The 13,719-nt window shown below is 43.5% G+C and overlaps 1 protein-coding gene across 1 annotated transcript in view; it reads right to left on the reverse strand.

The window, feature by feature from the left end:
• The window catches only part of MARCO (macrophage receptor with collagenous structure), a 39,952-nt gene extending 27,205 nt beyond the window's left edge, over nucleotides 1-12,747 (reverse strand). Inside the window, exon 1 of the mRNA XM_042954252.1 lies at nucleotides 12,560-12,747. Coding sequence (XP_042810186.1) covers nucleotides 12,560-12,668 — 109 coding nt within the window. The 5' untranslated portion in view covers nucleotides 12,669-12,747. The remainder of the gene's footprint in view (nucleotides 1-12,559) is intronic.
• Nucleotides 12,748-13,719: the final 972 nt, after the last annotated feature.

The raw sequence follows: 13,719 nt of genomic DNA on the forward strand, positions 1-13,719 counted from the left end.
GGCACTGTCCTCTATCATCTCTAATGCTTCCCACAATCCTGCAAGGTAGGTGTGATTATCCCTTTGTACAGACCTGGTGTTCAGAGAAGTTAGGGCAACACAACAGGCATGTGTCCCTGGGTCTGTCTAACCCCAAGGCCTGAGCTTCCCTCATCAACCTACACTGACAGTCGCCCTTGGAAAAATGCATTTACAATGAACTCCAAGGGCAGGTGTGAGGGCAAAAGGGATCATAGGTGAGCCTCCCAGGGGAGGGAGGCAGGGGTGGTGAACACATTTTTTTTTTTTTTTGCTTTGTGGTAGGTGACGGTGTAGAGGAACCTCGCGTCTAGTTTCCATCACCTGTGGAACCGTTACTATTCTGCTGATGATCCTTCCAGCCACCTGCAGGGCACATGCCTCTGCGTTGGCATCGTCTAATGCATGGTGGTCTCAAGATGGCTCTGGCAGAGGCAAGAGGAGTGGTTATTTGATTGGGTGGTTTTTTAGTTAGTGGCACTTGGTTATGCTTCGTCTAGCACAGACTGTCCCCCGCACTGCCCCTCCCAAAAGGGGGGCCCACACGGCGGCCTCGGTGAGCACTCTGACACACAACTTGGCCAAGTCGCTTCCCTATCTTCAGCCCTCCAGTGGCTGTTCACTGCCCACTGTCCTGTTCACCTCCTGCCAGCCAGTTGTCCCGTGGCTACACCTCCACACCACACCCCATGTGGACCCTGACCAAGAGTCAGGCCGGACCACTCGTGGTGACACCCTTCTGATTCCAGGCCTTGTATCTCCTCTGAGTACATGGCCCTGCCTCCTCCCTTCTGCGTGACTAATTCCCCCTCATCTTTGGGGAGCACGGCGGAGCTCCTCCTGCTCCAGGACGCATTCTCTGATTCCCCTGGGTTAGGTGGGATCCCACTCTGCCTCCCCACATCGCCCTGGGTTTCCGCTTGATGAGGCATCCATCTCCCTGAACCGTGTCTTGTTTATGTCTCAGTTTCCCCCAAATAGCCCGGAAGCTTCTTGGACTGCCTTCTGGCACCAATGTGGTGTAGACCACACACGACGTGCTGGAAGATGAATATTCAATGGATGAATGAGTGGCCGCAGAGGTTGGGCGCTGAGCACTTGCAGAGTGGAGCACTGCCAGGTTAGAAGTGTTGGGAAAGCATCAGGAACGCAACGGCAGACCTCAGGTAAGCGTGTCATTGTGGCAAGGATGGGCAACGCACAAGGGAGGCCTCGCGTTTAACAGAAGATGGCGGACGATGAATACAATCTTGTAGACAGCACTACACCTTGTAAAAAAATGTTTGTTTTAAGATATATATAGAGAGAGAGGCAGAGAGAAAGAGAAAGAGAGAGAGAGAGAGAGAGAGAGAGAATCCCAAGCAACCCCATACTGTTAGCGCAGAGCCCGATGCAGGGCTCGAACTCACAAAGCAGACAGCACTAAAGCCAAGGAAACAATGGGAATAGAAAGATAGTGTGCTTCAGAGACACGGTGTTAGAGAGGTCAGAGGTGGCAATGAGGGCCAGCATGGAAAATATAGATATTCTCTTTTCTTTAATTCACATTTTAGTATCATTAAATTGGCAAGGGGACACATAGCTTTCTTTAACGGCTTTAAAACATATTTAGATTCAAGTTAGTTATCATATGAAAATACGAGTATGTTCAAACCAGATGGTCGGAGGGGTGGAAGGCATTTGAGTAAGGATGATGAAAGGAAAACCAGACATGATAGTATGATGGGAGTAGTTCAGGGGTGTTCACTCAGGCCCAGGATGCTTTTTTTTTCTTTTTATGTTTACTTATTTTTGAGAGAGAGAGAGAGAGAGAGAAAGAGAGAGACAGAGCATGAGTGGGGGAGGGGCGGAGAGAGGGAGACAGACTCCGAAGCAGGCTCCAGGCTCTGAGCTGTCCACACAGAGCCCGACGTGGGGTTCGAACCCACAAGCTGTGAGATCATGACCGGAGTTGAAGTCGGACACTTAACCGCTTAACCAACTGAGCTACCTAGGTGCCCCAACGAGGGTGCTTTTTTAAGCCAGAGCTATCATGTAACACAGAGGCAAGGTATTTTAGAAACTGGGAATGGCATTTCTCTAACTGACTTTGTACAGAGCTGATAATCTGCTTAAGTTTTCTTTTTTTTTTAAATAAGATTCGGGATGAATCTTCTTAAAGTTTTTATTTATTTATTGTGAGAGAGAGAGTTACGGAAGGGGCAGAGAGAGGGAGAGAGAGAGAGAGAGAGAGAGAATCCCAAGAAGGCTCCGTGCTGTCAATGCCGAGCCCAAGGTGGGGGTCGAACTTGCGAACGGTGGGGTCATGATCTGAGCTGAAATCAAGAGACGGACACTTACCCGACTGAGCCACCCAAGCGCCCCAATCTGATAAATTCTTTACCGTCTATGCCGATCATTTAAGCTCTAAGGGAGTAGAAGAAACTGCGAAGGAGTTTCTCCTCCAGACTGGATCTCCCCAACAAGGAAGAGCAGTCTGAGACGAGAGAATGAAAGAAGCCGCTGGGGAGCTAGAAAGAGCTTCCCCGGAGCAAACCGTGGTGAGTCTGGCTGAAGAGTTTAGAGAAACAGTTTTCAGAAATGTGGCAGCTCTATTGTTTGACTCCCAATGAAAATGTGGCTCCAGAGGCAAATGAAATTTCAATTCTATAAAAGATCTCCACGAATAAAAAAAAAAAATCCATACGCAGACTCTAGGGTTCCCAGGCTTGCCCTCTCCCAGCTCCTTGTGCTGTGGCAGATTTGGCTTTGGTGGGTGCAGAAGCACCCTCCCCTGCCCACCCCGCCTTGAACCCAGCACTAGGCTACTGGTGGGCAGGCCCAGGAAAGTGGCTTCTGCCCTATTGGCTTGATGTCTCCACCCCCCACCTAGCACCACTGGACAGTTTGAGGAAGTATCTTCTGCCCCTGCAGGCAGCACCAGAAGGGAACCAGCAAGGATACCCATAGCATCAGGGGAACAAAGTAGACCAGAACAGCGTAGTGAGGGCTCTGAAAACTAAGTTGATATTGGAACCACAGCCCACAACATGGGCCAGAATGCATGTGATACCAGCGAAGTGATTTTCTACCAAAACAGAAGATTTAAAAGGATCCAGCGTCTCCTAACATACTACACAACGTGTCCACGATACAACGGAAAACCACTCATCATACCAAGAACAGAGAAAATGGCAACCTGAATGAGAGAAGACAATTGGCAGGTGTCAAAAACATTGGACTTATTTGATAAGGACTTGAGAGCGGGTAAAACAAAAAGGCTTTAACGCTCAATTACAAATACTCTTTAAACAATAAAATAAAGAGAAATCTTAGCGTTTATTTCTTTTTGAGAGAGAAAGAGAGACAGAGAGAGAGAAAGGTAGCATGAGAAGGGTAGGGGCAGAGAGAGAGGGAGACACAGAAACTGAAGCAGGCTCCAGGCGCTGAGCTGTCAGCACAGAGCCCGACGCGGGGGCTCGAACCCATGAGCCGTGAGATCATGACCTGAGCCAAAGTCGGACACTTAACCGATGCTTAACCCAGGCGCCCCAAACATATTTTTTTAATATACGAAAAAATAGAGAATATAAAAAAGAACCAAATGGAAATTGTAGAACTTCAAACTACCAATTAAAAAAAGAATCTCACTGGATGGGCTCAACAGTGCAATAAATGTGATGAAGGAAAGAATCAATGAACTAAATGATAGAACAATAGAAATCATGCTTTCTGGAAAACAGAGTAAATTGACTAAAAGAATAAATAAAGAGACTTAGAGACCTATGTATCAATAGCAAAACACATAACATTCATGTCATTAAAGTCCCAGAGCGTGAAGCCGAAAAAAATATTTAAAGAAATAATGGTGGCTGAAAACTTCTCAAATCTGGCGAAAGTCACAAACCTACCAATTCAAGAAGCTGAGCGAACCCCAAACGTGATAAATTCAAAGCACTCAATAACAAGACACATCACAAGTAAAAAAGCTGGGGAAAAAACAGCCCTACATACCAAGAAAATTAAAAATCTAAAGAAAAAGAAAAAATCTTGAAGGGAGCCAAGAAAAAATGACTCATGACCTATAGACATACCGATTTGAATGATAGCAGATTTCTCATCTGAAAGCGGAAGTGACATGACATTTTTCATGTGCTCAAAAAATGAATTATCAACTGTATCCAGTGAAAATATCCCTTAAGAATGAACAGGAAATAAAGATATTCTCAGATGAAGGAAAACTACACAAAGTTATTGCTGCTAGATCTACCTTTACAGAATGGCTAACAGAGGGCGCCTGTCTGGCTGTCAGTGGAGCTTGTGACTCTTAATCTCAGGGTTATGGGTTGGGTGTAGAGATTACTTAAAAATAAAATCTTGGGGCGCCTGGGTGGTTCAGTTGCTTAAGCGTCCAACTTCGGCTCAGATCATGATCTCACAGTTTGTGAGTTTGAGCCCCGCGTCAGGCTCTGTGCTGACAGCTCGGAGCCTGGAGCCTGCTTCAGATTCTGTGTCTCCTTCTCTCTCTGCCCTTACCCTGCTCGTGCTACCTCTCTCTCTCTCTCTGTCTCTGTCTCTCTCTCAAAAATAAACATTAAAAAAATGTTTTTTAATAAAAATAAAATCTTAAAAAAAAAAAAGAAAGGAAGAATGGCCGAAGGAAGTTCTTCAGACAGAAGGGCAATGATAACAGCAGAAAGCATAGCACTTGCAAAAGGAAAGAAGAAGAAAAAAGAATGAGTAAACATGGAGATGTGTTTAGGCCATCTCTCTCATGATTTTTAATTTTTTTTTTTAACATTTATTTATTTTTGAGACAGAGAGAGGCAGAGCATGAACGGGGGAGGGTCAGAGAGAGGGAGACACAGAATCGGAAACAGGCTCCAGGCTCTGAGCTTTCAGCACAGAGCCTGAAGCGGGGCTCGAACCCACGGACCGTGAGATCATGACCTGAGCCGAAGTCGGCCGCTTAACCGACTGAGCCACCCAGGCGCCCCTCTCATGATTTTTTAAAATCACATTTTTTTTAATCGATTTCTTAACAATTTTTTTAATGTTTATTTATTTTTGACAGAGAGAGAGAGAGACAGAGCATGAGCACTGGACGGGCAGAGAGAGAGAGGGAGACACAGAACTGGAAGCAGGCTCCAGGCTCCAGGCTGTCAGCTCAGAGCCCAATGTAGGGCTCGAACTCACGAACTATGAGATTATGACCTGAGCCGAAGTCGGAGGCTTCACTGACTGAGCCACCTGGGCGCCCCTTTAAAAGCACATTTGATGTTTGAAAAAAAAAATCATAATTATGTGATACCTAGTGCATGTAGAGGAAATGTTTAAGATGATTACATTTCAAAACTGGAAAGGCTCAAAAGACATAAATGGAAATAAGATTTCTACACTTGACTGAAGGTGGTAGAATGTTGATGTCCGTAGACTGTGATAAATTATATATGTACGGTGTAGTGCTCAGAAAAAAAAAATTAAGAAAACTATTTCAAATGATGAACTAAAAACAAACAAAAAAATATAAATAAGTCAAAATGGAATCCTAAAACATGTTCAAGCAACTCATGGGAAAGTAAGATAAGAAAAACTGCTAATGGGAACCAGAGGAACAAAGAGAAAATGCATAATAGCATGGCAGATTTAAGCCCTAACACATCAATAATTGCTTTAATGTCAATGGTTTAAAGATGTCAGTTAGGAGGCACCTGGGTGGCTTAGTCAGTTGGGCGTCTGACTCTTGATTTTGGCTCAGGTCTTGATCTCACTGTCGTGGGATCGAGCCCCATGTCAGGCTCAGCATGGAGCATGGAGTCTGCTTGTGATTCTCTCTCTCTTTCTCTCCCTCTGCCCCTCTCCTGATCGTGTGCATGCTCTCTCTCTCTCTCTCTCTCAAAATAAATAAATAAACTTTAAAAAACAAACCAATGAGAAGGCAGATAATGACAAAGTGGATTAAAAAGCATGACTCAACCATATGCTATCTCCAAGAAAGTCAACAACAGAGCTCCCATTTGTATGAAGCAAAAATTGATATAACTGAAGGAGAAATCAATATATCCACGATAATACTGGGGATATTAACATCCCACTCTCAGAAACTGATCAAAAATCAGCAAAGCTATAGAAGAAATGAACAACAGCATAAACCAATAGAATCTAAAGAACAGTTATAGAATATTCCATGCAACAATAGCAGAATACACATTCTTTCCATGCACACATGAGATATTCACCAAGATAGACTATATCATGGGTCCTAAAACAAACCCCAACAAAATGGAAAAGAAATGAAGTTGCACAGAGTATGGTTCCTGACAATCGAATCAAAACAGAAATCAGTAACAGACAGACAAGGAAAACCTCTAAACACTTGGAAATTTTTTTTAAAAATTAAATAATGTATGAGCTATAAAGTCATAAATATTTTTTTTTTGAGAGAGAGAGAAGGAGAGCAGAGGAAGGACAGAGAGAGGGGGAGACATAGAACCCCATGCAGGCACCGTGCTGTCGGTGCAGAGCCTGACATGGGGCTTGAACCGATGATCTGTGAAATCATGCCATGAACCAAAATCAGGAGTTGGATGCTTAACTGACTGAGCCAACCAGGTACCCCTTAAATAAAAATTTTAAAAAATGCAACTGATTGAAAGTGAGAATACAACATATCAAATTATTGGATTCAGCTAAAGTAGCACTGAGAAGGAAATTCATAGCAGCACTAAAGGCTGACATTACAAATAAGGAATGGTCTCAATCCAATAAGCTAAGGTCCTAGCTCAAGAAATTGGAAGAGAGCAGCAAAATAAACCCTAAGCAACCAGAAACAAACAAACAAACAAAATAACAGAGATCAGAGCAGAAATCAATGAGATTTAAAATAGGAAAACGAAAGAGAGCATCAAAAGAACAAAACATTGGTTCCATGAATCAAATCAATAAAATCGATAAAGCTCTGGCAAGACTCACAAAGTTAAAAGAGGAAAAGACACAAATCATCAATATAAGGACTCAAATAGGAGCTATCACCACAGTTCCTGCAGCCCGGAACAAGAAAATAAGAAAATCCTGTCACTGACTTTATGCTCACAACTTGGAAGAAATGAATCAATTTCTCAAAAACTACAAACTACCAAAACTCAGCCAATAGGAAATACATAATATGAATGTCTGTATATATTAAATAAACTTAATTTGTACTGAAAAAGCTCCTGAAAAAGAAATGTCAAGGCCCAGATAATTTTATTGGAACATCCTATCAAACCTTTAAGAGAATTAACACTAGCTTTACATACTCTCTTACAAGATAATGGAAGAGTAGAGAACAGTTCCTAACTCATTTTAGGAGGTCAGGATTATCTTGAAAATGCAAACCAAAGATAACATAAAAAAAGAGAACTGAAGATCAGTACCTTTCATGAAATGTGACATAAGAATCCTCCACAAAATATTAGTAAACCATGTTAAACAATGTATAAAAAGAATTTATATATACCATGACTAAAGGGGATTTCTAGGTATGTAACTCTGATTCAATATCCAGAAATCAATCAGTATGATCCACCATATCAATGAGCTAAAGAAGAAAAATCAGATAACCATATAATGGACACAGAAAAAGTACTTGACAAAATCAAATTCATACTGAAACTCTCATAATTATAATTCATAATTCTAACTCTCTTTATAAATAATAAATTCATAAGTAAAAACTCTCAACAAACTAGAAATAAAATAGAATTTCCTTAACTTAAAAAAAAAAAGGAGCATCTAATGGGGTGCCTGGGTGGCTCAGTCAGTTAAGCGTTCAACTCTTGATTAGGGCTCAGGTCATCATCTCACAGTTTGTGAGTTCAAGCCCCGCTTTGGGCTCCACTCTGACAGTGCAAAGCCTGCTTGGGATTCTCTCTCTTCCTGTCTCTCTGCCCTTCCTGTGTGCACGCATGTGCTTCTTTTCTCTCTCTCTCAAAAATAAATAAAACTTGAAAAAAAAAGGAGCATCTAAAAATATCTAAAGTTAACATGATACATAATAATGAAACAGGATCATTTGCTCTGAAGATTGGGAAGAAGGCACGGATGTCTGTTCTCACTCTCTTATTCAGTCACTACTGATATATTCCTGGCAAATAGGTGGAAATCACAATTAAAACATAATGGCAATTACAGTCGCTCCAAAGGAAATGAACTTTTTAGATATGAAGGCGACAAAATGTATACAGGAGGTGTAGGCTGAAAATTTGAATACCCTGATTAAAAAACAAAACCAAAAAAACAAAAACAGAGACCTAAATAAATGTGGAGATGCACTGTGTTCACGGATTGTAAGACTAAACATAGTTAAGATGTCAGTTCTCCAAAACTGACCTGGAAGTGTAATACAATTCCGATAAAATCCCAAAAAGGTTTTTTTTTTTTTTTTTTGTAGGTATCAGTAAGCTTATGCTAAAATTTACATGGAAAGGTACAAACTGTAGAATAGCTAAAATCATCTTGAAAAAGAATAAAATGTGAGGAATAGCTACTTGATGTTTCGACATCGACAAGTATGGTGTAGTATTGGTTACAGGAGTAGAATTTAGTGATTCATCACTTACATATAACACCCAGTGCCCATCCCCAAAAGTGCCCTCCTTAATACTTATCACCCGTGTAGCCCATCCCCTCACCCACCTCCCCTATAAAACTTTTAGAATTAAACATAAGAGAAAACTTGTGGGCCCTCAGGCCAGGTGAAGAGGGCTTAGACTGTAAATCTGTAAATCTGTAAATCTGTAAATCTATAAATCTCTAAATCTGCAAAAGGGGAAATTAGACTGTAAATCTGTAAAAGGGAAAATTGCTAGGTAGGGCCTCCCCCATAGAATTAAATACTTTTGCTTTGTAAAAGACTGTTAAGAGGATGAAAAGACACGTTACAGACTGGGAGAGAATATTTGCAGACATTAGCAGCCGTTAGGAAAACGCAAATCAAAATTACAATAGGATATCGCAATCAGGCACCCATCGGAATGGCTAAAATAAAAATAGTAAAAATACCAATTGCCGGCAAGGACTCAGAGAAACTGTACGTCACGGGTGGGAACGTAACATGACACAGCCACGCTGGAAGAATAGATCCACCGCTTCTTAAAAAACCAAACCCACACTTAGAATGCAGCCGCTGCACTTGGAGGCGTTTATCCCGGAGAAATGAAAACTTAGGCTTACACAAAAACTTTTTCGTAAATGATCATAGCAGCTGTATTCGCAGTAGCTGCACACTGGCAACAGTGTGTTACGTCTTTCAAGGGGTGCGTGGTTAAACACGCTGCGGTACATTCATATCATGGGATAATACTCACGAGAAACACCCCTTAATAAAAAGAGCTGTTGATACATAACACCAACTTGGATGGATCTCGAGGGAATCGTGCTAGGTGGAAAAAAAGCCAATCTTAAAAAAGTTACATACTGTGTGATTCCGTTTATACACCATTCTTTAAACGGCAAAACTGTAGAATTGGGGAACCGATTGGTGATTGCCAGGGGACGCGGATCGCCGGTGGGGGGCGGTGAGGGGTATGTATGTGTGGCTATAAAGATAACATGACACAGAGTCTTGTGATGCAACAGTTCGGTATTCTGATGCTGGTGATCGTTACACAAATATGCACATAGGATAAACTCATAGAGAACTATTCACACACACACACACACACACACACACACACGAATGCATGTAAAACTAATGAAATCTGAGCTCTATAAGTTGTGCCAATATCCATTTCCCGGTTGTGATATTGTAGCTACGCAAGATGTTCTCACCGGGAGGGAGAAACCGGGTGGGGGGTCACAGAGACTTCCCTACACATGTTTTTGCAACTTTCTGTGAGTCTGTAATGGTTTCATAATAAAAAGCTAGGAAAAAAAGAACTCAAGGGTGGAGCTGGATGTCTAAAAGATGCTGAGAAATAGGGACGTGACAGAAACCAAAGTCAGAACAAGGACCTGGAGTGACAGCAATCTCGCCAGCGCCCAGTGTTCAGGTCTATTTGGAGAATATTTAAAATCATCTTTAGAGCAGGAAGAAGAGACAGCTAGACCCACCGCTGGGGGGAACGGTGCTTCCTGCTAAGCAGAACAAACAACTTTTCCACCCGTGTGTTTGGGGGTTTTCACTGTCAAGAAGTATGTTCTCAGACGGAAATTGGTGGGAAGGCGTACAAGAAGCAAGACGTGAGGCCCGAAATAGTGGAGGGCTCCGGGTGAGAGGTCCAGACAGATTCCATCCCACGGACCGCAAGAGCTTCCTGATGTGCTAACAGAGCTCCTTCTTGAGAAACCAGACACACTGGGGGAAAGACAGGAAGCTCAGTAAAGAAAAATGTCCGCAATTTTCCAAAAGGTGCACAGGAGCGCATCCCAGAAGGATACTGACACAGGGGACAAGGGGAGAGTTTCTTGTTCAAGGCCAGACGCTCTGCCGTTGAGGGGGAGGGGGAGGCTCGTACTGGTCCCCAAGGAAACACCGGGGGTTTTGGTGGGCCTTCTGCGCAGCAAGACCAGCGGTAGGTTGAGTCTCTTCAGAAAACGAAAGCCATCTTCAGGAGACATAAGGAAAGGGAGGGAGCAAGGGAGGAAGAAAGAAAGGAAGATGCTTGGAGCCATTTAGTGCTGAAGCAAAGAGTTTTATTCATTTCAGTAAGCTCTGAGGGGGTCACTATGTTACAGAGCCTCACAGAGATTACTGTTCATAATGGCATTCATCTGGAAAGTTCCATATGGTCCGCGATCTTTGTATGAGAAGACAGGAAGTTGTCAATGCATTTAGAAAAATGTTCCTTCCAACGAAGCTGGAGGGTTTTGTTTGTTCGTTCGGTTTTTGGTCAGAATTTTAGTTAGTGGCCTCTGTAAACCAAGTCAGAAAGCTGGAATCCCTCCTTGAAGCTGGCCTCCCCCCTCACTTGCGTTGCCCCGCCATTAGAGTCCTACTGACGTGACTTCTAATATCTTTCCAGAGCATTCTCTCTTTCCCTTCCTCATAACCATTGCCTCTTATTGTCTCTTGCTGCCATGCTTCTCTCTGTCCTCAGAGTTACTCTTTGTAGCTCGTCCTGTAATCAAGTAATCTCAAATGCAAACCAATGCCTCTTTGCCCAATGTCAAACGTTCAACGCTCCCCATTGCCTTCAAGACAAAGTCTAAATTAATTGGTCCCAGTCTCAGTCCCCTCTGAACTTCCCCACTCAATGTTGACCCCACCTCATGGAACCATCTGTATTTCTCTAAATATCCCCTATGAATAGATCATAAACTTGTGGTCCTCTATTCCTGCTCCAGCCAGCATCTTCTGTCACTAATTCCCTTTATTCTTTCAACTTTAGAAGAGTTCCCACCTCTGACCTTCACATGAGACCAGGTTGGATCTGTCCATAGATCTGTCCTGTGCTGGTGACAAATTGCTCAGAAATAGTTTACGGGTGGCCTCATCCTGCCATCCTCCTGCCACCACCAACATGACTGAAGACTCCCCATTTACTCTTGCTTGTTCCCTCGGTGCCGAGAACAGTGCCCAGCAGGTGCTGAATATGTTTGATCAGCTGACTTTGCTTGCACATTTTCAGTACCTTAAAAGGCACATATCAGCAATGCTGCATTCCCCCAAGTTCTGAATAGCCAACAATTATTAAAGGCATTTGCGTGCATGCGTTCTCTGTTACCACACTGCAAATTCCTAAAGGCAGAACACCCAACCCCTCATCTTTGTACCCCCTTAAATCCCAGCCGGTGACCACACGAACAAATGCTGGATGGGAGAGACAAATTAGGCCAGGGGACAGAACTTCGCTTGCTCTGAACATACAACTTCCAGAAAAGACTGGGAGCAGGAATGACTCATTAGTTCAGAAGGCAATTCCGAAAGGATATTCTGGAATGGAAAACCAGAGATCCTCTGTGGAAAACACCCCCTGGTGACTTTAAAGTCTAGAAGATTTAAAAAATGCACCACCTGTATAACAATGAGGGAGAAAATAAAGACGACAGAGTTGCCTGAATTTTTAAAACCTGAAGCGAATCTAAGACAAACTAATTATGAAGCTACAAACATAGCCTAGCCCACACGAAATGCAGAAAGCACTCCCTGATCAACACATCAGTTATTATGGAAGTCACCTAGAAGAATTTTCAAGGAATTACATTAAATAACTATGTGGCACTGGCTTTAGTTTTGTGGAAACTTTTCATCCCTCTTGTTTCGTTTTGCCATTTCATCGCACAATCTGTGTGTCCAAATAAGACGCTAATAAAAAGCAGGAGCGTATGGTAACTGCATTAATCTGGGGAAATTATTTGAATACAATTTATTGCGAAGCTAAAAAAAGCAACCCCAACTATATGCTAACGATACAGCATCTATTACTCGCATTCTACGAATTCCAGCTTGAAGCATTCCAGAAATGGATTAGTGAGAGTCTATGGTACAAACCTAGGCTTCCTATCACCTTGTCCATTCTCATGTTGCCAACAGAAAAAGTACATCACCAGGGAATGCCATTACTGGGAAGGAGTACTTTACCGTTGATTTCAAAGGTCTCCATAGCAGGGAACATGGTTTGGTTGATAGTTTCTCTTTCTCCAGTGCTAGCCAAGAACTTGTCCTCCTTGAGAATTTCTTTATTTTCCATTGTGAAGCTTTATAGATGGCCAAAAAGTCCTGCAGCCAGCAGAAACGTTCCCCTCAAGAGGAACCACTTGGGGGAAAGATTGTTCCTATTTAACCACTGCAGCTAATTGTAGGACACACGGCACTTCCCTTTGGCTCTGACTTCTGAATCTGCAAAATGTTTCCTGACATGATCAGAATGGGACATTTCTCAAAAACAGGCTATTCACATGTGGAGCTCCTGCTCCGTGCAGCTGCTCGTTAAGGGGGGGGGGGGTGTCAAGGTGGCTTTAGGGCATAAGTCACAGGTCCTTGGAACCACCCCTCGCTCCAGGCTCCTGAGAGCAGGGTGGTGGATGACCCCAAGGAGGATGTTTCCCTCCCTTCCCTCCGCCCACCAGAGCCCCGCCATCATCGCAGACCCAGGACACTGTCCCAGGACCTCCGCAGCTTACACTGAAATCTCCCTCCTTTGGCCTCCTTTGGCCTACTTTGGCTTCAGGGTTCATCTTTGCTCCTTAAAGTGTGGACCCGGGACCAGCAGCATCAGCATCACCTGGGAACTTGTTAGAAATGCAGTCTTGGGTCCCGTCCCCATGTGAATCCAAATCTACAGTTTCACTAGATTTCCGGGTGAGGTACATACACGCTGGAGAAGCACTTCTCTGTAGCACACATTGTGGCTTTTGATTCTGTTTCCCCTCGTATTTTCCCATGCTCTGTGTGGGTCCGCCCGTGTGCTTGCTCTGGCCCCAGTAAGACCTGGACTCCTGGAAGGGAGAAACCCCTTCCTTGGCTCCCTCTTGTCAGGCATTCCCCATCCTTCCTGGATGGATAGCCGGGTGGTGAAGCCACAGACCCTACAAGTTCAAGTGTTCAGGTTCGAATTCCACCTGCTCCGCAGAGGAGCTGTATGACCACGGGGACATCAGGCGGGCTCCAAGCGCCTCACTTTCCTCGATCGTAAACTAAATAGGATGGTGATATTCGTTTGGCTGTTGGCTAAAAGGATGAGACCGTGAATAACGGCCAGGATGGCACCTGGCAGGCAGTGGGTGCTCAGGGGGCATGGC

Source organism: Panthera leo, chromosome C1, assembly GCF_018350215.1.
Source record: "Panthera leo isolate Ple1 chromosome C1, P.leo_Ple1_pat1.1, whole genome shotgun sequence".
NCBI lineage: Eukaryota > Metazoa > Chordata > Mammalia > Carnivora > Felidae > Panthera > Panthera leo.